The sequence below is a fragment of the Vanellus vanellus genome (assembly GCF_965231255.1).
Source record: "Vanellus vanellus genome assembly, chromosome: 24".
NCBI classification, from domain to species: Eukaryota; Metazoa; Chordata; class Aves; order Charadriiformes; family Charadriidae; genus Vanellus; species Vanellus vanellus.
Window position 1 is genome coordinate 7,448,974 of NC_138929.1, and position 26,160 is coordinate 7,475,133.

At 43.7% G+C, this 26,160-nt stretch overlaps 1 protein-coding gene across 1 annotated transcript in view; it reads left to right on the forward strand.

The window, feature by feature from the left end:
• LOC309681226 (M1-specific T cell receptor alpha chain-like) overlaps window positions 1-23,921 on the forward strand; it is a gene marked incomplete at its 5' end in the record, with an annotated part of 236,063 nt that extends 212,142 nt beyond the window's left edge. The window contains 3 exons of the mRNA XM_082495059.1: window positions 21,757-22,017; window positions 22,473-22,520; window positions 23,696-23,921. Of these exons, the coding sequence (XP_082351185.1) occupies window positions 21,757-22,017; window positions 22,473-22,520; window positions 23,696-23,805 (419 nt within the window). The 3' untranslated portion in view covers window positions 23,806-23,921. The remainder of the gene's footprint in view (window positions 1-21,756; window positions 22,018-22,472; window positions 22,521-23,695) is intronic.
• Between the last annotated feature and the right edge of the window lie 2,239 nt (window positions 23,922-26,160).

A 26,160-nucleotide genomic window follows, 5' to 3' on the forward strand; every position in this document is an offset into this window, starting at 1 on the left:
CCAGGAGCCTATGAGGTACGTAAACAAAGCTGGTAGCCAAGCCCTTCAGTCTGTAGGTATCTGTAGATGATATGGCTGGTTGACTCTGTGAGTCCACTTTTTTGGAGTCATGATACCGGTGTAGGAGAGAACTGAAGGCAGATGATGCAGCATGCTTAGGTCTCAGCGTGTAAGTGGGAGAACCTCAGGGGCAAAATACATCTAACCAGAGCCTAAATGGGCAGGGATTGAGGATAGCCTTCCTCCCTCTCTGTGGATGAATCTCAGGAGTTGCCGAGAGGACAACTGCATCTGTGCTCAGAGGGATTTTGACAAGTTTTGTTGCACTGGGTGTATGGTGCTGGAGGAAGGGTCCTCTTTGGGACTGGAACGAGGTTGTCAGTGCTATCCTGTAAGTACGCAGTGCTGTCTTTTGGGGAAGAGGGTCATGAATGAGCCTTAAGGACAAAACACACTACCAAATTCAAGGGTAGGGATGCAGGTAGTTTTTGCTTGGTATATGGAATGTTCTTTGTCATGATATATAAAGCATACAACGAATTCCATGTTTAAGCTTAACCTGTACTCTTCATATATCCAAATATGTTCTGGTAAGTCCAATGGTCCTGTAAAAATTACATGTGGATTCATGTTGTTATCCCCATCCCTTTTTGCCATGCCAGTGCAAAAAGGCTTTGGGGCAGGGATCGTAAAGTGTTCCCCATTAACTAAGGAGAAGGTTCTTCCCACCTCTGATACCTGAGGTGACTGTAATCAAATCTAGTTATTGCCATGAGTGTGACCACGGGAAAAGGTATTTGGCAAAGAGAGGCTCGAGGAGGTCTGTGGAAGCCTGTGTGCGTCTTTATAGCTTCTCTCAGAGGCAGATCCATGCTTGAATGTATCCAAGCCCTCCCGCACGCACTAAGGTGGCTGAATGAAGAGGCCCATTTTGTAAAGACCTGTCACACGGTGCTGGTGATACAGGATGGGGAAAACTCACATGGGGAAGAGGAACCAAACTTCTGGTTGTCCCAGGTGAGCTGTCTCTTCTCTGAGTCAAGACAGACTCAATACAGATGGCACTGTACTCTGGCTCCAAAAATAACAGTGGGATGGCTCTGTGGAGCACTTTGGCACAGGTTTAGTATTCCCTGGGAAGAAGTGGTGGACTTGCTATTTAACCACTGTGTGCCTGGAAAGAGTCCCTCCTGGGGAAAGGAAGCAAGTGAAAATGGAAAACCAGCAAGTGAAATACAGGAGCAGAGCTTAGGTAGGCTCAGGTTTGAAAAATATTCTCAAAAACCTCTGTAGTTTATTTCTGCTCTTCACTGGTGCTTGAATTTTCTTTGCTCATTACGTAATGAATTAACCGTGATGTCATTCCGTGTTTAATTTACAAGCTCTCGAGGGACAGGGTCTTTAGGGTCGACTTTCAGGAAGGATGCTGGGCTTGACAGCAACCAGTGAGTGGGGTTTTGATGCTCTGCGCCCCAGTCTGCTTTTTTGTGTGAATGCAGTTTTCCCGTTACGTATGACTTGTTTTACAGAGCTTCCAGCATGTTCAGCCACCTTTTATCATGCCAAACTAGCTAGATGCGCAGATTGGGAGGATGCATTTGAACACTCTTTAGTAAATTACCCACGTTTGGCTCCAAATGATTTCTTTTTGGGGTTTAATTGTGTGGTTTGTTTTTTTTTTCTTTGGAGAGGTTTTGTTGTTGTGTTTTTTTTTTCCGTTTACTAGGTCACTTCTAAACTACTGTGACTGCATGGCCAGAATTCAGGTTCTGATATTTGATGGGGGTTTTGTATTGGTTTCTTTTTTTTTTTTTTTTTTTTTTTGCACAACTAACCAAGACTGTTTTGTCATTCTCTCCTGAAAAGTCCCGGTGCCAGTGAATGACTGTTATTCTCCACGCAGCCTGAGAAACCATCTCTGAGTTTTTATCTTTCCCTCCTCTCTGTGTTTCTGTTCTGAAAACAGATGGCCTCTCCTGTCCAAGAGTCTTGTCCTTCTCCTCGCAAAATGAGACTGTAGAGGATAATAGATCAGGCTGAGCCTCAGGTTCTTGTTAGGGCATGTAGCACTGTGTGAACATCAACGTGGGAAAAGAAGTCCAGTTTGGGCGAGGGACGAAGCTCCGTGTCCTGCCAAGTATGTTTTCTTCTCCTACTTCTCCACAATATGCTGTCTTGTCTTGCTGCATTCCCCCTTTTAGCCAGATTAAGACCAAAAAGAGAAGTCAGAGGTGCAACCGAAAGACGTGGAGGATATGTTTCCCTAGCCCTGGCATGGCTGGGCAAAGGCTTGGAGAGAGGTGCTCATTCTGAAATGGCTTGCTGGGCTTTTTGTTATGGAAGGAAATGCTGTGTGATATTGGCTATGGCTATGGCAAGCTGACCTTTGGCTCAGGGACCAGACTGTCTGTCCAGCCCAGTGAGTGTGCAGCTAGTCATTGGTTTTCCACATTCCTCTCTTGCAATAAGGGTGGTTTTATATTTACCTTTTCAATTTACCTTTTCAATTTACCTTTGCACACCTGAAATGCCTTCTCCCCATCACAGGCTGCGAGAATGCCTTCAGCACAGCCTTTAATGAGGTTGTGGTTGGACAGGGTAAATGTCAACTTGAAGTGGGCATGATTTTTGAAAAAGTGTCCCCTGTGCCTTGCTGGGAAGGTCCTTGTCTGCCAGACTCATGGCTTCTTTGCTCTGGGGCGATGCGACCATTTGTGTATTGGCTTTTGTGGCTGTGAGTGTTGGTGGGAACAGGCATACCTTTGGAGCTGGGACAAAGCTTAGGTTGGAGCCTTGTGTGTACTGTCAAAGTTACTTTTTAGCCCTGCAGGGCAACGGAGGAATGTGCAATGCAATGATGTCAGGGTGTAAATTTTGGGAAGCCTTCCTGTAAGCACCACAACCCTGAGCCCTCTCTCAGGGCATGGAGAAGCTGCGAGCTGCTTGGGGAGGAGGAGGGAGCAGGGCAGAAAGTTTGTCTTTGGGCAGGGGAGAAAGCTCTTTGCAAAGGCATGCAAGTGCTGTGAGATTGAGAGAAATGCATATGTCTCAAGGGCTGTGCCCTGAGCAGAGCTGGCCGCTCCTGAAGGGGCTCAAAGGCAGCGCTGCAACCCTTGTGTGCAAGGGCACTGTCAGAGAATGAGGAACTGTATGTTTGCCTGGTGTGTGGGGAAGGATGCTGTCGTAGTTTGGGAATTACTGATTTGCCTTGTCTTTCTCTGATTTTTCCATACTCTGCTGGGAAAGACAAATGTCAGCCTCCTCTGCAGGTGACGGTGTTTCCTTTCTGCTAGCCGCAGGGTAGTTGTAAAGCTGGCCGTGGCTGTGGGAATTTGCAGGGTCAGGTCTTGGCAAGCTCACCTTTGGGCATGGAAGCAGACTTTCTGTGCAACCCAGTAAGTAACTCTGCTTTGGTTGGCTTGTTGTCTGAAACCTCGGTGAGGAAGAAGGGCCTGGTTGCATCCCCCTGTGTGTAGAGATGGTGGGCAGCGCATGGGGCAAGGGGTCTTTAACTGTGTGCTGAGAGGTTACTGCCTACCGATGTGGAGGCTTCCTGGCAGCTGCCTCTCTGCTTTTAGGACCTATTTGTTAGGGCTGAGTGAGGAGCTGTGATCCTAATCCTGCACCTTTTCTCTACATGGGACAAGGATGAAGTCAGGGGTCATCTCTGCCAGAGCTGAAAGGCACATCCAGCTGTGACTCTTTTAAAAGAAGTGCGCAGCCAGGGACTCACAGCTTTGGAGGGAGTAAGCTAGTGCAGGGAGGACGTGACCTAAGAGAGATGTTTTTTGTTGTGAAGACAAACACTGTGTGGCTAATTATGGCAACCAAGTCATCTTTGGAGGTGGAAGTCAGCTAAGGGTAAAACCCAGTAAGTTTTAATGCCTTTTTCTGCTCCGCTTGGTGGAACAGTTTTGTGGATGTGAGCTAGCATAGCTGAAGCAGAGGGAGACTGGTTCAATGCGTGAGGCTTGTACCAGTTGTACTGGAAATTGGAATTGCTTCATTTTTCTCTTCTTCCTACAGTTTAGCAGTGAAAAGCTTGGGAACTGAACACTGAAACAGAGGTGTTCCTTGTCTTCTTCCAGATACCTCCTTGCAAAAGCTCCAGTTATACTTGTCTTTTAACAGTTACTCGTATGGCATTGAGGTGGTCCTTGACCAGTGGTCTCACAGCAGCCTTTGAAACACACAGACACCCAAACCTGAGACACCCAAGCTGAGGGTGACCAGTGAAGTGGTTTGGAAGGTTTTTGTAGAGAGAAGAAATGCTGTGTGACCACTGGAGCTGGTGCATATAATCTTGTCTTTGGCTCTGGAACAAGACTCGTTGTCAGGCCATGTAAGTCCAACACTGTTAATAAGCTTTCTGTTTCCTTTGAGGCCTTTCTCGGGGTGGCTGAGAGCAGCAGTGTGGCTGTGTGTTTGTTCATTTATGTGTTACCATATCTAGTGTTGGACTTTGCTTTAAGGGAAGGTGCCAGCTTGTTCCAAAACAAGCCTTCTTGCTCTAGGTTTGGCTGTGATGGACAAAGTGGCTACATGCCGGCTCCAAAATGTCCCAAGTGCCCTGTGGGGAGGCTGTTCTCCAGTGGATCCCAGCAGCTTTTCTGTTGCAGGGGGAAGCACTGTCACCCATTCTGCCGCCCCTCCAAGCCCATGCATGGTTGGGCAAAAGCTTGGGGAGAGGTGCTGCTTCTGAAGTGGCTTGCTGGGCTTTTTGTTATGGAAGGAAATGCTGTGTGATTATGACTCCGGCTACAACAAGCTGACTTTTGGCTCAGGGACCAGACTGTTCATCCAACCCAGTGAGTGTACAGCTTTCCTATGTCTCCTCTGTCAAAAGTACTTGAGTGTCCACCAGAGCAGCTTACAGACATATTGCTTGTATCTGGAACACATATGAGAAGGGAAGGAGAAGATAAGCCTTATGCTCTAGAGTAACTGGCATGACAGCTGGTGGTTTTTGCTGGGCTGTGAAGGACTGTGTGAGTGCAGGGAACTACAAACTGACGCTGGGGACAGGGACGCGGCTGGTTGTGAAGCCCAGTGAGTACAACTGCTGCCCAGCTGGGAGTATTTCTTGTGCTTTGTTATCCCAATCCACCCTTTCCAGCTCTCTGAGCACTTACTTTTATCCAATCTGAGCAGGCTCGTTCCTGGCTCTGAGAGACCAGGATGCCCCGAGCCTGTCCTGAGCCGGGCTTTACTGGGCCCTTCTTTCCCTTTGTAAGAGGGTCAGGGCCCTTCTTTCTCTCAACAACAGGTTTACGCCTGATCTGGCGGAAGCGTGCAGCAGAGGATAGTGGTTTACTGCAGTGTACAGCATTTCTGGATGTCTGCTGGACGTTTTCCCTTTAGGGGGACCAAAGCCAGGGCCTCGGGCTGTGGAGGAGCAGGGATTGTCTTTCTCCCTAAGGATGTGGATGAGCTTGTGTTCTTGCTGAGTTGAAAACCGCTGTGTGAACTATGACAACTCACACTTGGCAAAGGGACACAACTTCAGGTGTTGCCTAGTAAGTGCCGCCACTTTCTAAGAATGTTCTTCCTTGTGGGGAAAAGCTACCCACTGCCCAGCGAGCTTCCCAGGATCTCTTCTCCTGTGCTTGTGGCTCTCAAGCTATGGGGCTACATGCTGCCTGCCTTCCTCCAGGACAGGCTTTGGCTCAGGGCGGAAGGAACAGTCCTCCCAAAAGGGGTTTGTATCCATGGGTCCAGTGGTGCTCTGGATCCCATAGACAGTTGAGGAGCATCTTCGTTTCAGGACATTCAGCAGTGCTTAGTCAGGTTGTGGATGCCCAGCTTTGTCAAGCAATTGGGAATGTTTTTGTTGAGAGAGGAAATGTGACCGCAGGAGGTGGTCCATCTAAACCTGTCTTCAGCTCCAGAACAAGACTTACTTTTATGCGATGTAAGTCTAACTCTGTTCCTATGCTTTCTCTTTTATTTGAGGCTTTGAGCCTGGAGGCACTTTTGGGACAGAAGGAAGGGAAGCAGTTTTTCTGGGGGTGTGGGGGGTGCTTAGTTCTGGCCCCAGCTCTGGCCTCATCCCACACAGGCAGACTGCCAGCCTCCGCTCCTGCCTTGGGATCCTCTTGCCTTGTGTAACCCTTCTGCTGATCCCCCCAAACCTAGACTTGGCTGGGCAAAGGCTTGGGGAGAGGTGCTGCTTCTGAAATGGCTTGCTGGGCTTTTTGTTATGGAAGGAAATGCTGTGTGATTATGGCTCCGGCTACACCAAGCTGACCTTTGGCTCAGGGACCAGACTGTCCGTCCAGCCCAGTGAGTGTGCAGCTTTCTTGTCTGTCCTTTGCCAAAAGTCCTGGGGTGTCTGCTGGAGTGCCCTGTAGATATCTGTGGTATATCTGTGTCACCTTTCAGAGGGTGAAATAATTGTCTTTATTTCAAGTTGCTCTTGTGCTTAGAAATGTTTCCAGGTGGTAAACTTCTGCTATTTAGAGAAACATGCTAGGGACATGGTGCTCCAGGATGATGATAATCTTGCAACGAACAAGAATAGAGGCATGGTTTAGGATAGACGGACAGATTGTCCAACTCGTGCTCAGGGCCTGTGTATGACTGTGGAAGGCCATGGGGGATACGTAAACTAAACTGGTTTCAGTTCTGTTCCTTACCTCAGGACTTCCAGGTAACTTGGGCAAGATCGTACTCGGTGCAAATGTTTCATGTGAAATAGGTCGAGGTAGGTAGGTTGTTTTTCTGAGCATAACCAGAGAGAGAAAAGCTGCAGGTCATTATGATACTTGCTTTCAGGCTGGGTAAGGTGTGGACAGTGAAAGGAGGAACATAATGTAGCTGATGTGACAGCCAGAGGTGGAAGGACCCTCAGTGAAGCCAAGGAAGTGAAATTGCCCTCCAGTGGTCCACTCTGCAGAAATGCAGCAGGTTGTCACTTCAGACTGAGCATTACACTTGTGCAGGGTTTAAGGGACGAGGCTGCCAGTACAGCTCGACTTGTGGAGGTGTTGCCAGCTGGGAGCTCACCCTCTGTGTTCCTGTAAAGTGCTCGACTGTTGTGACAACAGCCTCAAATTCACCTTTGTCTCAGGGACCAAAGTCACTGTCTGGCCAAGTAAGTGGGTTTATACCTGCGTGTTGCAATCTCACAGTTTTGTCTTAAGGCTGTCTTTCAGCAACAGCACAGGAGAAGCACACAGGAGAGGAAAAGTAAACAGAACTCTCAGAGAGAGCTTATGCTTTCTCTAAATCAGAAAAGTGATGACAACAGTGTACTTTTTTTCTTTTGCACAACAAACCAAGACCAAGCCATTTTGGCAATATGTCCTGAAAAGTCCTGGTGCTGGTGAATGACTGGTGTTCTCCAAGCAGCCTGAGAAATCATCCCTGAGTTTTTATCTTTCCCCCCTCTCTGTGTTGCTCTTCCCAAGGCAAATGCCATCTCCGGTCCACGGGGCTCATCCCTCTCCGCACAAAAGGAGACAGAAGGGGGTAAGAGAGCAGGCTGACCTTGGGTTCTTGTTAGGGTGTGTAGCATTGTGTGAACAGCAACGTGGGAAAACTCCAGTTTGGGCCAGGGACGAAGCTCCATGTTCTGCCAAGTATGTTTTCTTTTCCTGCTTCTCCATATTATGCTGTCTCCTCTTGCTGCATTCCCCCTTTTAGCCAGATTAAGACCAAAAAGAGAAGTCAGAGGTGCAGGAGAAAGATGTGGAAGACTTGAGTTTCCCTAACCTTGGCATGGCTGGGCAAAGGCTTGGGGAGAGGTGCTGCTTCTGAAGTGGCTTGCTGGGCTTTTTGTTATGGAAGGAAATGCTGTGCGATATTGGCTATGGCTACAAGCTGACCTTTGGCTCAGGGACCAGACTGTCCGTCCAGCCCAGTGAGTGTGCAGCTTTCGTGTGTGTCCTCTGTCAAAAATCCTTGCGTGTCCACTAGAGCACTGTGTCGACATACTGCTTTGTATCTGAGTCACATAACAGATTGGAAGGAGAACGTAGGAGCTGCTTCATTTAATGCAGACGATGTTAACCATCAGGTAATTTTCTGAGATGGTGGACGTGCAAAAAACTCCCACTTGGATGAGTGACTGTACCTGAAACACAGCTTCAGGAACAGATTTTCCCATGCTCTGGCTTGCACCTTTTAGCACTGCCTTTGAGCCTGTTGCATCAGAGAGCTTTGCAACAGCTTTTTGCACAAGGCCATTCGCAGGGCGGACAGGGATATTGTTGTAATTAAATGTGTCGGAGTTTGTCTAGTGCAGAGAAAGTCACTTTTGGAAAGGGAACTGCGCTTTCAGTTGTAGCCCAGGGGTAGCCAATTGCACTGGAAATGGGAATTGCTTCATTTTCTCTTCTTGCTTGTTCTTTAGCGGTGAAAACCCTGGGAAGTGACCAACGAAATTCTCCAGAAACCCCATGGTCTTGTCTTAGGTGTGTTCCATTGCTTTGGCTTCCTTTGAGGTATTTTAGAGTGTCTAGGTTAATCTAAATGAGGATTGTCCCTTCAGTCTATACTTAGATAGGGGTATGTACTGCAGGCAATGACACTCCGGATCAATTTAGAAGCCTGTTTGTGTCTGTGCTTAAGCACCTCTGGAAGCTGCAGTGATGCTATAGGTTGGCATTTTCAAAATACTTCTGGAAGAGCTTGGTGCCGACATCTGCAACATCTCAAAGATGCTTCAGTATCTGCCTTCTGTGAAGTAGTGAATAAGCTTCCTGCATTGAAATGGAATGGTTGTGATCTGCAATTTGTTTCCTTCTCTTGATACCTCTGGTGTTTTAGATGCCTAAATAATTTAAACTTTATTTTCCAATCATTCAAAAGCATTCCAATTCTTTGGTGACGGTGTGTCTTCCTTAGCATCCTTGATTCTACTTCTGCAAGCCTTGCTACAGCCACTGCTGCCCATCTCTCTAGATAAACACCTTACCACAACTGACCCTTCACATTCCAGGATGACCAGCATGGCGGCTGCTGTTACAGAGCCCAGGGAGTTACTGGGAAAGGGAGGAAGGCCTGCTAGCTTTGCTGCCTCCTAGATCCCTGTGTGAATGCTGGTGTGGGGAAGGTGATGTTGGAGGGGGACCATTTTAACTGTGAGACCTGATGAGTAGCACGGTATATTTAGGCTGTGTGATTGGTAGTCAACATCCGTAGTACTGAGTTGGGCACTCAGCTCCATGGACCAACATGTCTGAGAATGCCAAAGGCTTTGGAAAGGTCCAAGGGCCCCAACTCCACCCCAACATTCCAGGAGCCTATGAGGTACGTAAACAAAGCTGGTAGCCAAGCCCTTCAGTCTGTAGGTATCTGTAGATGATTTGGCTGGTTGACTCTGTGAGTCCACTTTTTTGGAGTCATGATACCGGTGTAGGAGAGAACTGAAGGCAGATGATGCAGCATGCTTAGGTCTCAGCGTGTAAGTGGGAGAACCTCAGGGGCAAAATACATCTAACCAGAGCCTAAATGGGCAGGGATTGAGGATAGCCTTCCTCCCTCTCTGTGGATGAATCTCAGGAGTTGCCGAGAGGACAACTGCATCTGTGCTCAGAGGGATTTTGACAAGTTTTGTTGCACTGGGTGTATGGTGCTGGAGGAAGGGTCCTCTTTGGGACTGGAACGAGGTTGTCAGTGCTATCCTGTAAGTACGCAGTGCTGTCTTTTGGGGAAGAGGGTCATGAATGAGCCTTAAGGACAAAACACACTACCAAATTCAAGGGTAGGGATGCAGGTAGTTTTTGCTTGGTATATGGAATGTTCTTTGTCATGATATATAAAGCATACAACGAATTCCATGTTTAAGCTTAACCTGTACTCTTCATATATCCAAATATGTTCTGGTAAGTCCAATGGTCCTGTAAAAATTACATGTGGATTCATGTTGTTATCCCCATCCCTTTTTGCCATGCCAGTGCAAAAAGGCTTTGGGGCAGGGATCGTAAAGTGTTCCCCATTAACTAAGGAGAAGGTTCTTCCCACCTCTGATACCTGAGGTGACTGTAATCAAATCTAGTTATTGCCATGAGTGTGACCATGGGAAAAGGTATTTGGCAAAGAGAGGCTCGAGGAGGTCTGTGGAAGCCTGTGTGCGTCTTTATAGCTTCTCTCAGAGGCAGATCCATGCTTGAATGTATCCAAGCCCTCCCACACGCACTAAGGTGGCTGAATGAAGAGGCCCATTTTGTAAAGACCTGTCACACGGTGCTGGTGATGCAGGATGGGGAAAACTCACATGGGGAAGAGGAACCAAACTTCTGGTTGTCCCAGGTGAGCTGTCTCTTCTCTGAGTCAAGACGGACTCAATACAGATGGCACTGTACTCTGGCTCCAAAAATAACAGTGGGATGGCTCTGTGGAGCACTTTGGCACAGGTTTAGTATTCCCTGGGAAGAAGTGGTGGACTTCCTATTTAACCAATGTGTGCCCGGAAAGAGTCCCTCCTGGGGAAAGGAAGCAAGTGAAAATGGAAAACCAGCAAGTGAAATACAGGAGCAGAGATGTGAAAAAAGTCTCATGGTCTTTAGTGAGTGGTGCTGGTTTGGATTTGTTTTGGAAAGGGAATTGCCTTGTGCCTCTTCCTTGTGGTATTAATGAGACTATAGTGTGGGGAGGAAGAAGAATACGCAATGGACATGGAGGTAAGAGGTAGTACATTGCAAGTGTGTGTGTGGAGAAACTGAAAGATTTCTTTGCGGAAAGGTATTCAGGTGGATTGGGGTGCATCGGATTGTACCAAGGTTTTTGCTATGGCCAACAACACAGTGCCTATGAACACCTACCAACTTACGCTTGGACATGGAACCAGGCTCCTGGTAAAAGCAAGTAAGATTTCTGACATCTGGGGCATTGAGTTGTTCCGGGGAAAAATTCAATCCACCCTCAACTAAAGTTAATGTTTGCTAAGGAGTAGCAAAGTGCTGTTCAGAAGCAGGCTGTTGCCAACAAGGAATCAGAGTGACCTCTTGCTTCCTATGGTATCTGCTGGACATTGCAGAACAGGAGAGGTGGTGCGCAGAGCAACAAAGCAAATTGCAGAATCTGCGGAGCTTTCCTGTGACAGAAGATATAGAAACTGGCAACTTCTGTAGGTGCATGCAACTTACTTTCCCACTCTGAGTAGTTTCAGGCGTGCAACATTGTCTAAGCCAGCTTTGTGTCGTGGTTTTCCTTCCAGAAGATTAATAAACTCCGGTTTGGAGAAAGAACTAAGTACCTTCTTTCTCCAGGTGTGGGAACTTGGCAAGTTAGGTAAATGCTTACGTAGGCTCAGGTTTGAAAAACATTCTCAGAAAACTGTAGTTTATTTCTTCTCTTCACCTGGAATAAAATTATGGGTAAGAAAATTGTCCCTTATTATAAAGAAGGGGGAATTTCCTTATAGCTGCTTGGATTTGGAGATATACAATGCAAAACCACTGAAGGAAATAACAAAAATTGGTTCTTTCCTCCTTTGAATGTTGTGAGGACATAATGACACCTAAGAAACTCTCTTGAGCATTTGAATAAGAGAACGCAAGTAAAACTTTTCACTACTTCTGTAACTAAATCTCAAGTAAATTTTCAGCCAGGTTCTTCTGCTACATAGGGGAACTCAGGTTCTCTGTGGCTCTGGATAAGGGAATAGTTAAATTTGGACTTGCAGAGTGCTTTTTCGTGTGTGTGTGTAGTTGTATAAATGTCACTGCTGAACCTGAGCTGCTGTGGAGAGGATGGAAGGGAGATTTCTGTTGTGCCCTGAACCACTGTGCAAGCTTCAGGGCATGATGCAACCTCACATTTAGTAGTGGAACCCCACCCCACCCCCAGACAGGAATCCTGCAAATATTACTTAATACAATATGAAGTGCAGCCTGCAAAGCAGGGTGGACATTGCAGGAGGACAGAGCAGAAAGGTAACACACACTGGTGAGACTCAACACCAGCAGTCAGAAAGCATCTAAACACTATGTGGAAAATTATATATGTGCACCCTGATTGACAGATGCTGCTATTGTGTGGAGACAGAGAAAAGAATAAATAGATGAGTAATTAGGTGGTGGACAATAGCTAGGCTAGTGAGTGTCAGGAATGATTCAACAGGCAGAGGAATGTGGCTGAAGAAAGCGTTTACTTCACTAATACATGCTGGGGAGGTGGCAATAATGTTGTTAGATGATTCCAATAATAATCTTGCATTGCCATGTTCTCAAGTCTTAATCCAGCATATGTGCACAGCAGTGCACCATTTTGCAAAGCATAGCGTCACAGTGTAACACTGCAAGTTATGGCAAACTTACGTTTGGATCTGGAACCAAACTCACGGTTTCTCCAGGTATGTCTGAATTCTCACATGTCATTCCTCTTGGAAGTATTTCTTTCACTTTGCAATTATTTTGCCTGTTTCATCACTCCACAATATATTAGGAATAGGACTATAAATTTTCAGCTGGCATAAGAGCAAGTGATTTCCATGGCTGCATCTATATTTTCCCTTCCCTGTTCCTGATGATGAACCATAGCAAAAGTTTTACATATGCAAGAGTATTTTTCCTGGAACGTCAACAGAAAGTGGCATCCTAAATCAAAAATCCGCATGTAGAGGAGTAGCGAAGAGAAATGATGAAAGCCAGCATGGGCCAGCAAGATGCAGAGTGGTGAGACTAGTCTCATAAAGCTGTAGCAGGTAAAAAGGACTTTTCTAGTATGTGGATGCTAATAGTTTAATATAACAAAATTCCTAATTGTATGTGTATGCAAAATATAAGTACATATTGGGTCTTTGCTTTGGAGATGCTCAGTAAATCTGTAATGATAGAGGGTGGGTTTCTGTCATATTGTGAAACATTATATAAATACTGGCAGATCAGGAAGCACGATTATCTGGGAGAATGATACCAAGTTTGTATTCACAGCCAGCTAGTCGAGTACTGGGAAATTACCTTGGCTTTCAACATCCATGGGAATCTTGGAGCACACTAGAAATGAAGCTCTGAAACTCATGGAGAACAGTGTGACAAGTCTTAAAAGCTGCTGGGTATGGAATAGATAGATACCCAAACAGAGGGGAAAGGGGTCAAGAGGCAAATTTCAGAACTGAATTACTTTTGCTGAAAGATGGAAAGGTGACTCTGACCAGAAAATAATTTTCTCTGAACAAAAAAGCATGAAAGAATTTGTGCTTTGACAGATGCTGCCACAAGTGTCTGAAAAAAATTCCCCCCAAACCCCACACCTCTTCTCTTGTCTGAAACTCTTTGGAAAAGGGAAAGAAATTAAGGAAGATCCTGAGACAGCAATATTTTTTGTAAATGTATAAATTTTTCCAAATTTCCTAAGAATACTTTTAGAAACATTCAATATCTAAATGCATTGGGTTTATTCTTGAAAAGTAATGTTTCTATTTCTTAGAATGGTAGTGATTGTTAAGATAATTTCAAAATAATTTTATCCTGAAAGTTAAAAAAACACAGCTATATAAAGAAACCATTCATTCTGAAAAACCTCTGGGGAAATTCCTCATATTTCAAATGACCTTCCTGACCGTGTTCAAAAACATCTGAGAAAAATAAGAACCTCAGGTTTATCTGGAGCTATCAGCAAGCTAAATGAGCTATAAATCAAAGCTCTGCCTGAGTTCATTTACATGCTCCCAAATTTACCATTATGGTCATGTCTGTATGCAACTACTCCAGATCTTGCTCTGGTCACACTGTAGAACCTAAGAGCTTCTTGAATGCATACTGAAACCTCAGTGTTTAATGGCAGAATAAGCAATGGTCTCTCTGCCACAAAGAAATTGCATACCAAAAAATGTGTTCTCTGTACTTAAAAACTAATAGACAAATTTGCTCTGGAATCACTCTTGACTAATTCAGATGACAAATCCAAGAGAAAGGGATGATGAAGTTTGTACTACATCATTGAACAGTAGGTGAGCTGTGAAGTAACAGTAAATAAATTAATTTTTGAGAGAGGAATCTGACTATTAGACTAAATAAACAAGGAATGAGAGGAAGAACAGAACTTGTGATGCAGGTGGCTTTCTGGAAGCAATGGGATAAGTATGATGGAGGGGAATATTAAGGAACAGGTGTTTGGGGGTTTGAAAGATGTAAGACACCACATGAAAAGAAAATCAGTTGGAAGAAAAGTCCTGGATAGATGTATCTGTCTATTCATAGAGATAAACAGGATTTATTTTGGTGGAGTGTTTCACTGTTGAAGGTTCCATTCAATACCACTCTGGATATTGTAGAGGACTGTGCTATTGTGTGACTATGGAAGTAGTTACAAAGTCACATTTGGATCTGGGACAAGACTTCTGGTTTTACCAGGTACATTTATTCTGACTTTTTGCCTAATTTGCAAGATTGTTGTGGGTAAGCACCAAGATCTTGGAAATGGTAGCTGTCAAAGGCAGAGTTGCCTGAGATGTCTCTTTAACCAGCGGAATTTATTCCACAGCAGCTGTCCAAGCATTCTGCCTTGAGGCAGCTGCAGGCAGGTGTGTGCTTTCAGTGCTCTTCCATCAATTGCGTTCCTGTGATAAGCTAAGGCAAAGCCTGGTTTTGCCTGTCAAGTAGGTCGTGTGGATTTGTTCTCTCTAAAGAGTTAATCCATGCCACTTCAGTTGGCCTCAAGTGAAGGTATGGATGGTATAAATCAGATGAAATTGCATTGAAATACAAGAATGGCTATAATATTTATATTGCTGTACATGAGCCAGCAATGTGCACTCGTAGTCCAGAAAGCCAGCTGTATCCTGGGGTGCATCAAAAGAAACGTGGCCAGCAGAGTGAGGGAGGGGATTCTGCTCCTCTGCTCTGCTCTCGTGAGACCCCACCTGGAGTACTGCATCCAGGTCTGAGGCCCAGCACAAGAAGGATGTGGACTTGTTGGAGCAGGTCAGGAGGATGGCCACAAAAATAATCAGAAGGATTAAACACATCTCCTGAGGAAAGGCTGAGAGTTGGCATTGTTTAGCCTGGATAAGGGAGACCTTATTGTGGCCTTTCTATACTTAAAGGGGGCTTATAAGAAAGATGGAGACAAACTTTTTAGTAGGGCCTGAAGTGATAGGATGAAAGGGAATGGTTTTAAACTAAAAGAGGGTAGATTCAGACTAGAAATAAGGAAAAAAAAATTACTATGAGGGTGCTGAAACACTGGAACAGATTGCCCAGAGAGGTGGTAGATGCCCCATCCCTGGAAACATTCAAGGCCAGGTTGGACTGGGCTCTGAGCAACCTGATTTAGTTGACTATGTCCCTCCTTATTGCAGTGTGGTTGGACTAGATGTCCTTTAATAGTCCCTTCCAACCCAAACCATTCTATGATTCTATGACTTAGAAAGTGTCCATTTATGGTGATAATCACCATTTTAGCTGGTCTTTCATTGTAGCAGAATCCCATCAAGGAACAGTATACTTATAACATTTTTAATATTAGTGTTGGAATGGGAATTGTACTGCCTTTTAGCTGGTTTGTCAGATGTAGATATACTGTATTATCCACAAATATTGCAAGTGGATTCTGTTCATGACTGGGACTTGAATTCAGATTTGCCAAGCTGTTGCAGCTACAAGGCCAGGCTTAATGCTTACTCCTGCTACCACATGTCTAAGTAAGTGAGAGTGTGTGAATCCTGAAGTAAGAGTTAGAAGGCTCAGACTGGCTTTGCAACCGCCTGTGAAGCTCTAAGATCTAGACAGGGTCACAATGTGCCACTCAAACCTGTAAGGAGATGTCTGTAACCAAGGTTAAAGGGGTTCTTGCAAAGGTTTCCTGGGTTGTGTGAATTATGGGGTGGAGAAGGATACAAGCTGACATTAGGAAGAGGAACCTTGCTGGTGATCAGGCCAGGTGAGTAGTAAACGGTGAAAAACTCAGGAGAAAACTTGGACTGAAAGGCAGTGGCTTTAACTATATGGCACAGTGAACAGGAATTTTAGGTGACGTTACAGATGGAAAACCACAGATTGTTCCTAGTATTGCCCCAAAAGGCATAATACACAAACTGTAACCAATGAGTGAATGAACATTCTTTTATTAGATCTCCCTGTTTCTGATCCTGATAATTTTCTGGTAGATTTCTTTGATACTTTGATGGTGACTTATATCAATGTGTTTCACCCTTACTCCCTTAAGTTATTCCCTGTTCTGGAATGTCTGTTGACCTGGTTGTCAGTATGCACTGGGAAAACCTGTCTAAATTTTTGTAGAGGTTGACACCAGTGTGCCAATCAGGGATATGTGAAACTCACATTTGGAACTGGGACCCGACTTCTTGTTACTCCAAGTAAGTTTGAGCTTTCAGTTCCGTATTAACACCAGGATTGGCAAATCATCTGTTCTTTGGGTAGATGGACTAGGGACTTTCATGGAAGGATGTTCCAATTTCTTTTCGGCTTCCCTTGACAAAAAACAGTTGGAATAGAGATGCTATCTTGGAATCCAGGGAGTGCTTGGCTACGTTGTGGCAGTAACCCACTGCAGGAAAGAACAGCTAGAGAAGGTGGTAATGTTCACACAGGTTTAATAGTCACAGCATGTTGCAGTCACACATAGAGTGCTGTGAGCAGTTCACACATGGCTGAATGCTACATAAAAAGTTTATCGCTTTTATAGAGTTTCTGGCTATTAAAGTTTTCAGACTTGAGTTTTGCATCTTTAAAATAATAGATGGAGGTTACTCTGACTAATGGCTTAGAGACCGGATTTTCTAACTCTCAGCCTAAGAGAACACGTCATGATTTTTTGGTTTTAAAATCCAAAAGTAAAGTCCCCTTCTATATTTGTAAAAACTGTTGTTATAGTGTGAGCAGTCAGGAACTAGAAAAATTGTATTTGGAAGTGGAACTGAACTTGTGATGCATGGTAACTCTCTTTCCTCCCCTTGGCGATATTTTAAAATGCTTTAGGAACATAAAAAATAGAATGAGATTTACAATATCTTTGTATGTCATCCTCTGGTAAACGACTTTCCCACATATTTCGGATGAAGAGCCATTGGAATACGCAGCTGGTAGGCAGGAATTTATTGCAAAGGCTTCTTCTTGAGTGGGAAACTGAAAGTTACAGTAAATTTGTGTTTGGAAGAGGGACTAGATTTAAAGTCAACCCAGGTGAGTAAGAACTGGAGAAGGACAGGCTATGAAGGCATGAAGGCAGCAGCAGTGTCCACTGGTTAATGTTTCTGAATAGGTCTACCTTTATGGAGAAAGAACATAAATTCTTGAAGAAGAGAGGAGGGAGGAGTGAGGGCTGAAAGAAAATCAACCCAGGATTATTTCTCAACAGGGTGCCTGTGAAGATGAAGCAGAGAGACTGGGAATATTGGAAATGAGACAGCACCAGCAATGACTTAGGTTCATGATTTTGGCATATCATTAACATTAACTTCTGAGTTCTGTCAGACAATAATAGTGTTTTGCCTTAGACTGAGGGGAAAAGAAACAGAGATACCTCCAGGTTCATGTTTAAGTCTTAGTTTCACACTGCATTGTGAAGAAATTTCCCAGGTGACTTAGACTATAGTATTTGCAATGATTCAAACTGGGATGTGTGGGATGCTGGAGCTAGGAGAGTAATTTTTTGAAATGGCACGAGGCTATGAACCCAAATAAGTTATCTAATTGAATGTACCCATTAAATAGACTGATCAGGAAAGGATATCATTTTGATAGGAAATAGACATCTACATCTGAGGCATTTCCACAAGTGTAATATCAAAAGTTCTTCTGACTTTTTGATATCAACATGAAAATGATCTTCCGCCTGTTTTTAGAAAGGGATTTTAAGTTGATTCTTTTTGCATAGTTGTTTTTTTTTTTTCTTACTCATTAAATGAATATGATTTTTTGGGGCTGATCCAACATGAATAGTTAATCTCTAATTCAGAAAGTTTCTTTTTTTTGAGTTGAAATTATTTGAATTGAGGGTTGGACTAGATGACTTTTATAGGTCCTTTCCAACACAAACCATTCTATGATTCTATTAATTTTTTTCTAGAAACTATATCTCTGGCATATAAAATTGAAAACTTGTTCTGGCAATTAAAATCCACTCTGATTTGGAAGAAAAAGCACACAAATTATTTTGTGAAAATGGCAGAGGTTCTGGGGATGGTCATAAGCAGCCACTTCAAGTCTTTTTGTTTCCAGACAATTGTTACATAGATGGGTTAAGCCATGTCATTCACCTGTGAGCTTTAAAGAGAATTGCTCCTTCTGACCCCCAACAAACTTTCCTTAGCGTTGTTAAAAGGAGCAGCAGAGGAGATCATAGTAAATCTCTCCCACAGTTTAGGTGACACATGAATAAATCTACACATGAACATAAATAGCATGTTGCATCCCAATATGAAATTTAAGAAAAATTTAAGAAAAAATTTAAAAATTTAAGAAAACTTCATGTCAACTTTTCCTTAATGTGAACATATGCTCTAAGTCCAGGATTTATCCTGTTTTGGTACTAGAGAACTACTTAGTCCATTGAACACTTGATTGCTCCTCACATTCTGCATATCTTCCTCTATTAGTTCAGTTTTAGTTTTGGTTCAGCTAAAAATCTTCCCTTGTAAAGGTTTGTGAGAAAGGTCTTGGATGGTTTTGGTAGTTTGACTTCCCCAAGTGTAATTACAGAGGCAATGACAAATCCATTTTTGGGATGGAGACCAGAATTATGCCTGAACCCTGTAAGTGAAGCAGCATATTCACATTTGCAAATATAGAATCTCACATTTGCTGAATCACTTACTGAATCACTGCATTGACTCTTAGTACTTTGGATGACTTGGCTGATGCTGGACTAGGACCTGGTTTCTTTTATCTGAGTGCCCCCAGACATGAGCACTGGAAGTCTAAAGAAGGGCTCAGGTACTAAATGTGGACATGTAGGCTGTAGACATCCTAGCGTCCATGTAAGGCTGGCAGATTTCACAAAGGACCTCTGGTAGACCTTTTGGAACCACCATTGGAGAACAGCCAGCAAACATCACTAAAGTGCTTGTTAAGTCACTGGAGTTGCTCCTCTGGGGTAAAGATTAGCCTGTATGAGTGTGTGAGGAGGTATATATTTCATCTGAGTTGGGCAATAGCTCCAGGTTGACTCTAGCTGTGGAATATAATGTCTCAGGCTGAGGAATGGGGAGAGGATCAAAGACCTCTATCACACCAATCCAGTCTGACCAGGGATTCAGGCAGTTTGCTTTGGAGGGAATGGAGAATGAGATAAATCTCTGTATAATATAAACTGTGTGTTAAACCAGTTCAGATTTCTACTGCAGGTTGTTTGGAAAAAAAGGCATAGGTCTCAGTCTGATGTTGGAACAGGCTTCTACTGCTCTCTCCCTGAAAAAATCCTCTGGAATTGGCTTTCTCTGTAGACTGGTGAGGAATAGGATTCCAACAGCTCCTGTTCTTCCACCTTGAAGATATCCTTCAGTAAAGATCAAATTAGGCAGGGTGAACAGCTCAGAGTATCATGATTTACTTCTCAATCTGTCCTGTAAATATAGGTCATAAATATCAATACATCATCTCAACTATGAGAGGTCCCTTCCAATCCCTAGCATACTGTGATACTGTGATACTGTGATCTCCAACACATCCACCAACTCATTAAGACAGAAAAACAGGAAACATAGGTCACGGTGCTGCGGTTATAATAGCTGATATTTACTGAGACTGCTATCTGCAATCTTTCATAACAGTGGGGAAATATGCAAAGGAACTTATCGGAAAAAGACTCTAGTACCAGAACAAAGCCAGCAGCGACTCTGAGCAAGAATGAGAAATGAGTGTTTTGCAAAACAAGTGCTGCTGAAGCTGCCTGCAAAAAACAGACCTTATTTTATCTGATCAAAATAAAAGCATTGCACAGACTAAAAGGGGTGAAAACATCCTAATTTGGAGAGGTGGACATGTAGTTCTTCAGATAGCATAGCACTCACTAGGAGAGAGAAGCAGAACGGTTCAATCAATTCCTCCTCTTCTTTTTCATATCCATGTACTCCACGACAATGATGTACCCTGGTTCATCTGTATTTTATAGAGGGATCTACCATTAAGCTTTTTATGTGTTCCTGTCTCCCTCTCCCTAACAAACGATCACTGAAAACTATTTCCAAAACAATAACAGGGAGTATGGGAGGAGGAGAGTGGGGTTGGGAGAGTCAGAACGTACATTAGAATGTAATCTCATAGTTGGGAAAGAGAGAGTCTCGCCAAGTTTTTCAAAGGCAGGGCTAGAGAATGAATCATTAGGCTTTGTGGAATAGTTTTTTTTCTAAGATCATACTAATAAAGAAGTATGGCTATTTCTCTAAGGTGATGACAACTGGCAACTGAACAGATGAAAAGCATTTATCTCAGTGACAGAACTAGGGTCTGCACTTGCATAAGATTTTGAGATAGTTTCTAAAAGCCAAGATTTAGTCCAAAATACCCCTATGGGAAGAAATTACAACTTCTTCATCAGGGAGCTTAGCTGTCTAATATTTCTACAGTATTTATCAGTGTGCTGTGTAAACAGGGTTGAAGCAAATATTAATCTAAACCCTCAACCCTACATGATAACGCTTTCAGTTTATAAATGTGAACTGAAGCTCCAGCTCAAACCTGTGATTGTGAAGTTCAATGGAAAATGCAGCCAGAGCGTTGCTGAGAGCGCCAAATCTGCATCTTGGCTACAGTATGTCCTTAATGATATTTCATCTGTTCACTATTAGAATACTGCAATGCCCACAACATTTTACTATTACGCATGAACAAAGGTTTAGGAAGGCACCTACTCAAAGAATGAGACTTCAAGAGCTGGAAAAGATGAAATGTATGCTTAGAGTACAAGTTTACAAAGCTAAATGTGCAAAAAGAGTTTAACCACAGGTAGTGTTTTGATATGTGTGGAAAATCCTAGTCTAACTGACTGGCTAGCTGAATTTGGAGCAAGAAACAGAAATAAACCCCAGGTATCTTATATCTCCAGCCTTTAGTTCCCCAAACTCCTCTTCTGCAGGGCAAAATTAAGTAAAAAAAAAAATAATCTTGCACTGCACTGTCAGGTGGTGGAACATAATGAAACATTCGTTTCTTTCATCTTACTTTCCCTAAATGCAGCCATGTGTTCCTACTGTGCAGTGGCTTTCCTAGTTTTCTCCGATAGGAACACAAGCAGCTAGACTGGGGGTAAATGTGGACACCCTTAAGACTTGGCTGTTTTTCCACCGTCCCTCGGGACAGGTGGAGGAAATGGGATTTTGAATGACAGTAGTGGATTTGAGTACACTTTTGCAGGAAAGGTAGAATGTCCCTGGGCTGCTCAGTTCTCTCCAGACACATTACATCTCATAGCAGTGAAGCAAGAAGACAGTGCTGTCTCTGCCTGTTATACGCATTCCTGAATGCGTCCAGGCCAGGATCCAAAAGGAAGGCCAGGCTGCAGAGCAGAGTTACGTGAGATGTTACAGAGAGGAATAACTAGGTTAGATATGGACATCCAGGCTGTGGATGCCCACATGAGTATCATTTGAGATGCTCTAGGGATCCTGCTTGACCACTCTGTGTCTCCCACACAACATAAGTCAACATAGCAACATCTCATGTAGCTCCTGCATCATCTGCTGTGGATGCCTTGGTACTCTAAAGGTGTCCTAGCACAAGATCCCTAGGATCAGTCAACTTCCCACTGGAATAATGGAAAAACCTCCATACCTAAGTGTCTGCATATTAAGACTGAAGGAACTATGACTGTGTACCCTCATCTAATGTCTCTTCTCTTCTCCATTTTCAGATATTACTCCGTCTCCTTCAGCCTACAGGCTGATCTCTAAAGATGATGAGGATTTGGAAATGTGCCTTATCACAGATTACTCCCCTGACAAGCTTACTCTTAACTCAGCTGATAAGCAGACAAATGCTATTGTGGAGGTGGCAACATCCGAGAACAATGAAGCAAGCTACCTGTCAACATACTGGACCAAGAAAGATGAAATGCAGTGTGGTGCAAATCATGAGGGCTTTGGAGAACTGGAGGGCGAGGATCCTGAAAGTGGTAATGGCATTTTTGGATGTGTGTACAGGGCTACAGCTACTCTGGTCTCTGTGCTATGAGTATGAGCAGTACTTGTTCACATCTCCCAACCCTGCAAAAAATGCTGCCTGGTGCTCCCACACTCCAGAGGAATATTGCCTTGTTGCCTCTGTTTTCTTTTGTCTTTCTCCTTGGTGGAAACAAGATTAAGGGTCAATAGACTGGTACAGTCCCAGCAGAGAGATCTTAAAATCACACTGTGGGGGATATAAAGCTTGAAATGCCTTTGTCTGATGGGACACTAAAGTTTAATTAGATCATGTTTTATGCTTGCCCTGAAAACAGCAGAAATGAGTGTTTATGGGAGGATTTAGTGGCCAGAAACTCTAATCCAGCCCTCCCAAGTAGAGATATCTTTATGAACTTCTGAAGAAGTACATTTCTATTATTAATAAAATTTATTGTTACTATCTCAGGTGCCAGCGCTGTCTGTGTTACAGGGGTGTCTCTGCACTTCAGGACAGGTACGTGCACAACATTTTAGGAGTAAAGCTTGGTCTGATTAAAGGAAATGTCTTCCCAAGTTTTTCCTAATGTTTCCTGTTTGCAGAATTCCTGTTGGAGCAAAAAGCTCTGACTGGAAATTTCCAAAAGGGCCACACAGGCTTTAAACATCAAGGCTGGAAGCCATTGGGTTAATGTAGTCCTCCAGATCTGAGCTGGTGATTTAGTGTGACCAGTGTTGCCAGTGCCCACATGTTCTTGCTAGGACTAGCCAAACAACTGCTCCCCATCACATAATGATTTATGGTACTGATATGAGTCAGCCTTACTGGATGTCTGTCTGCATTTCAGACTTCAAAAGAGTTGTTTTTATTTTTGAGTGCACAAACACCAAATGAACCAAAAGATAAACAGGTGGTCTCAGCAGTGAGAGCTCAGCAGCAAGGTTGCATCTGAGAAAGCTTTGCTTCAGCTGTGGGAGTGCACTAGCCAGCGCTGGAGCCCAAGTAGTTGCTGTTTCTGCTAGTTCAAAGGAGCTGAGCGTGCCTCTGCACTTGCCCTGTTCGCAGAAAAGCTGTACTTTTGCAAACATGCAGCCTTGCTGAAAAGAAACCAGTTTGCCAAAATGTTTTCAAAACACCACTTCTGAAAAATACTCATCAGTAAACTTGGCTGATTTGATCAGTCATTTCAGAGAGAGGTTTTCAAAGATAAACATAAAGTAACTTTTTGATGACAGCTCCCTGCTTCCCCCAAATAGATCAATGTCTTTTCAAATGCAGATGGATTTTAGCTTAAGATTAATAGAAAATCCAAATAAACTTTGTGTTCTTTGAATAAAATTTAACTTCTTTTACCCCTGGCCATCTTAAAAAATTTTAGGGAGAGGAAGGTGGGATGCCTCCAGCGTCCTGGGTTCATAATACACTGTATTTAAAAAACAGCTAGATGGTTGGCAGACTTGCACATTGGATAATTAAGTGATTATTGAGTGAAAACCCAGCCCTTGAAACAGTAACTGGAAGAAATGAAAGTCTCTCAGCGAGACAGTCCTGCTCACTGTCTTGTTAGCTGTCCTACTACCTGACTCAATCACACAAAGTGGAACAGCTTCATTAAGAAGCATTTCTAAGTCTGTCTGGAAGTGAGGATGTCTCAGCAGTCTTGTGATGTTCATTCTCCGTTACTTTTACAGATGGAAACCTGAACATGCTGTCTTTATCACAGATGGGCCTGAAAATAATTTTAATGAAAGGAGTAATTTTTAATGTGCTGATAACGATGCTTATGTGGAAAAAAAAGTGAGTATGCATGGGGTGGTAAGGCCCCTGACAGAAAACATCTGGATAAGTTCATTAGCTATGAACGTTCCTTCTCTCTTTAGTAACTGTTTATGCAGTCTAGCCATACACCTTTTGTCTACCAACAGTAAAATCCCTCCAATCTTTGGCCAAATCATTGCTTTCACCCACCCCTCAAGCCTATTTACTTTTCCTTATCCACGTGCAAATTTAACTTTTTTCTTCTTTCTAGACATCTGTCCCTTCTATTTCTACATTCATCCCTTCTCTTGTCTGCATCCGTCCATCAGATTCATCCCCTGACCAGTCTCCAGCTGGGAAATATGATGCTTATTGACTTCAAGACCTCAGACCTAATATATTAGTTTTGGCCCTGTGTCTTTCTCCTCTTCCTAGTGCCTAGGCACTTCTGGTCTACAATTACATAGCTGTGACTGTATCCCAAATAATGATTTAACATACCTTTATTTTTGTTATAGGAATGAAAGCAACAAGATGGTGCAGTCCTGAAGTACCAAAAAAGCCTGCTGAGGAATTGTTACCGGAGCATCGTGTGCGAGAGGGAACACAGGCATTCCTGTTCTGGATATCATGCCAGCCATTATAGTCTAAATTGCTTTATTTGCATTGCTATAAAGCCACTGAAAAATAAGCTTAAAGTTTGCAGCATCCTGCTCCCCGGATGCCTGATTCACTTAGCATGACAAAGCCTCTTTTTGCATGAAGCATAGTTTGCTGTAACTATAAATTGCCAAACATCACTATTACTTGCATTAAAACGACACATAGTTTCTACTTGGGGCAGTGTTGTTTGTTGAAAAGTGTAAGCTAAATATCACTTGAATGTGAATTTTTCATATTTCGGTAGCTTTCAGGTATGCATGTCTTAGAGTGGACCCCCACAGTCGCCATTTCAGTTGCAAATGCAAAACCAAAAAGCAAAGGGAGACTTATTTAGGGTGCTATGCACCATGTCCTGCTGTCTTTTGCTACATCAGAGCAAGATATCTTTTTTTTTTTTCCCCTTAAAGATATGCTGTTAGGTCTCCCAGAAGTCCTGAATTCAGTAAAAATCTCACTTCATTATCACAGAACAAAAGGATGTTTTTTAGTATTTTTTAAATTCTATCTATCCTTAACATTTTCTGAATTTAAAGATTTGGCTTTGAGTTTAGTGAAAATACAAACTACGTTTGTTCTTTTTGTTTAGTTCTAACAGCCTTAGATTTCCTGATTTCTTTTTATAATCATTGCATAAAACTATACTGAAATATTTACCTGTCCACGTGTGTGCTCCTTGGAACCAGTGCATGCATGTGAAATTCGCCTGCTGCTAAGTCTTGAATTGCACTGGCAACCGCACGGATGTCTTGACATTTCTTTAGGCCTTTGGCTGCTATTAAACAATGCTTATCAAAAATAAGAAACTTGTTTGTCTTTTGTATCTATGGGAAGTCCGTTTCCAAGACACCTTTGCTGTGTCTGGGTGAGAACGGTGTGGCTGGCTCGGAAGGAGGTGAATGGAGTCCTCCAAGAGTAGACTCTGGGCTATGAGAAGACATGGGTAAAATATGGCCTGCCCACAGTGGGAGGTAAGCCCTCCAGGTTCTTGACGGCAGTGTGCTACTACTGCTATGGGAACACAGGAGCCTGAAGTGTCCTGCCTCTAAACGTCCCCCACTCCCAAGTGTCACTGGAGGACAAGGTACCTGCTTTGCATTAATGACACCAACTGACCAGCTTGTGTCTCCGGGCTCAGTCTGTCACTGGCAAGACTGGAAGAGGAATTTTCTCCTTTTGTAACATCAATCTCTCCACCTTATTCTGAAGCACCAGATTCCTCTGGAGGGAGAAATGAGAAGGGTGCAGCAAAAGAAACACACCCTCTCTGCAAAGCTTGAACCTTGCTTGTACCTCACACCAGTGCCCAAATGGCGTGGCAGGGAAAGCCTCGCTGGACCAGTGGGGGTGATTCCCCCTCATGAGATATTTCTCAACCCTGCTGGATTCACAGCCTTTGCAAGGAACTCTGATTTTAGAAAGACTCATACTTCAAATGCTTTTCGCCAAAAGCCCTGATGCTTCATGTGAGAGAAGGTCCCTGTGTGAAGGCCATGCCAGCATCCCTGCCACAGGATGACTCCACAGTGCTGAGCAGCAGCACAACAAAGTCTCCCGGGTCTCCTGCCACGGTCCTGCCACCTGACCATTTAGTAGGTGGCCTGTCACAGGGTGACAGAGAGTTACTGACCCTCCTGCCAATGAAAAACTTCAAACTTTCCAGGTCCATTGCCTGATTATTTTATAGTATGGACATTGAGGGACTCATTCTTTTGTCTCTCCCTTGACACAGCAGTCA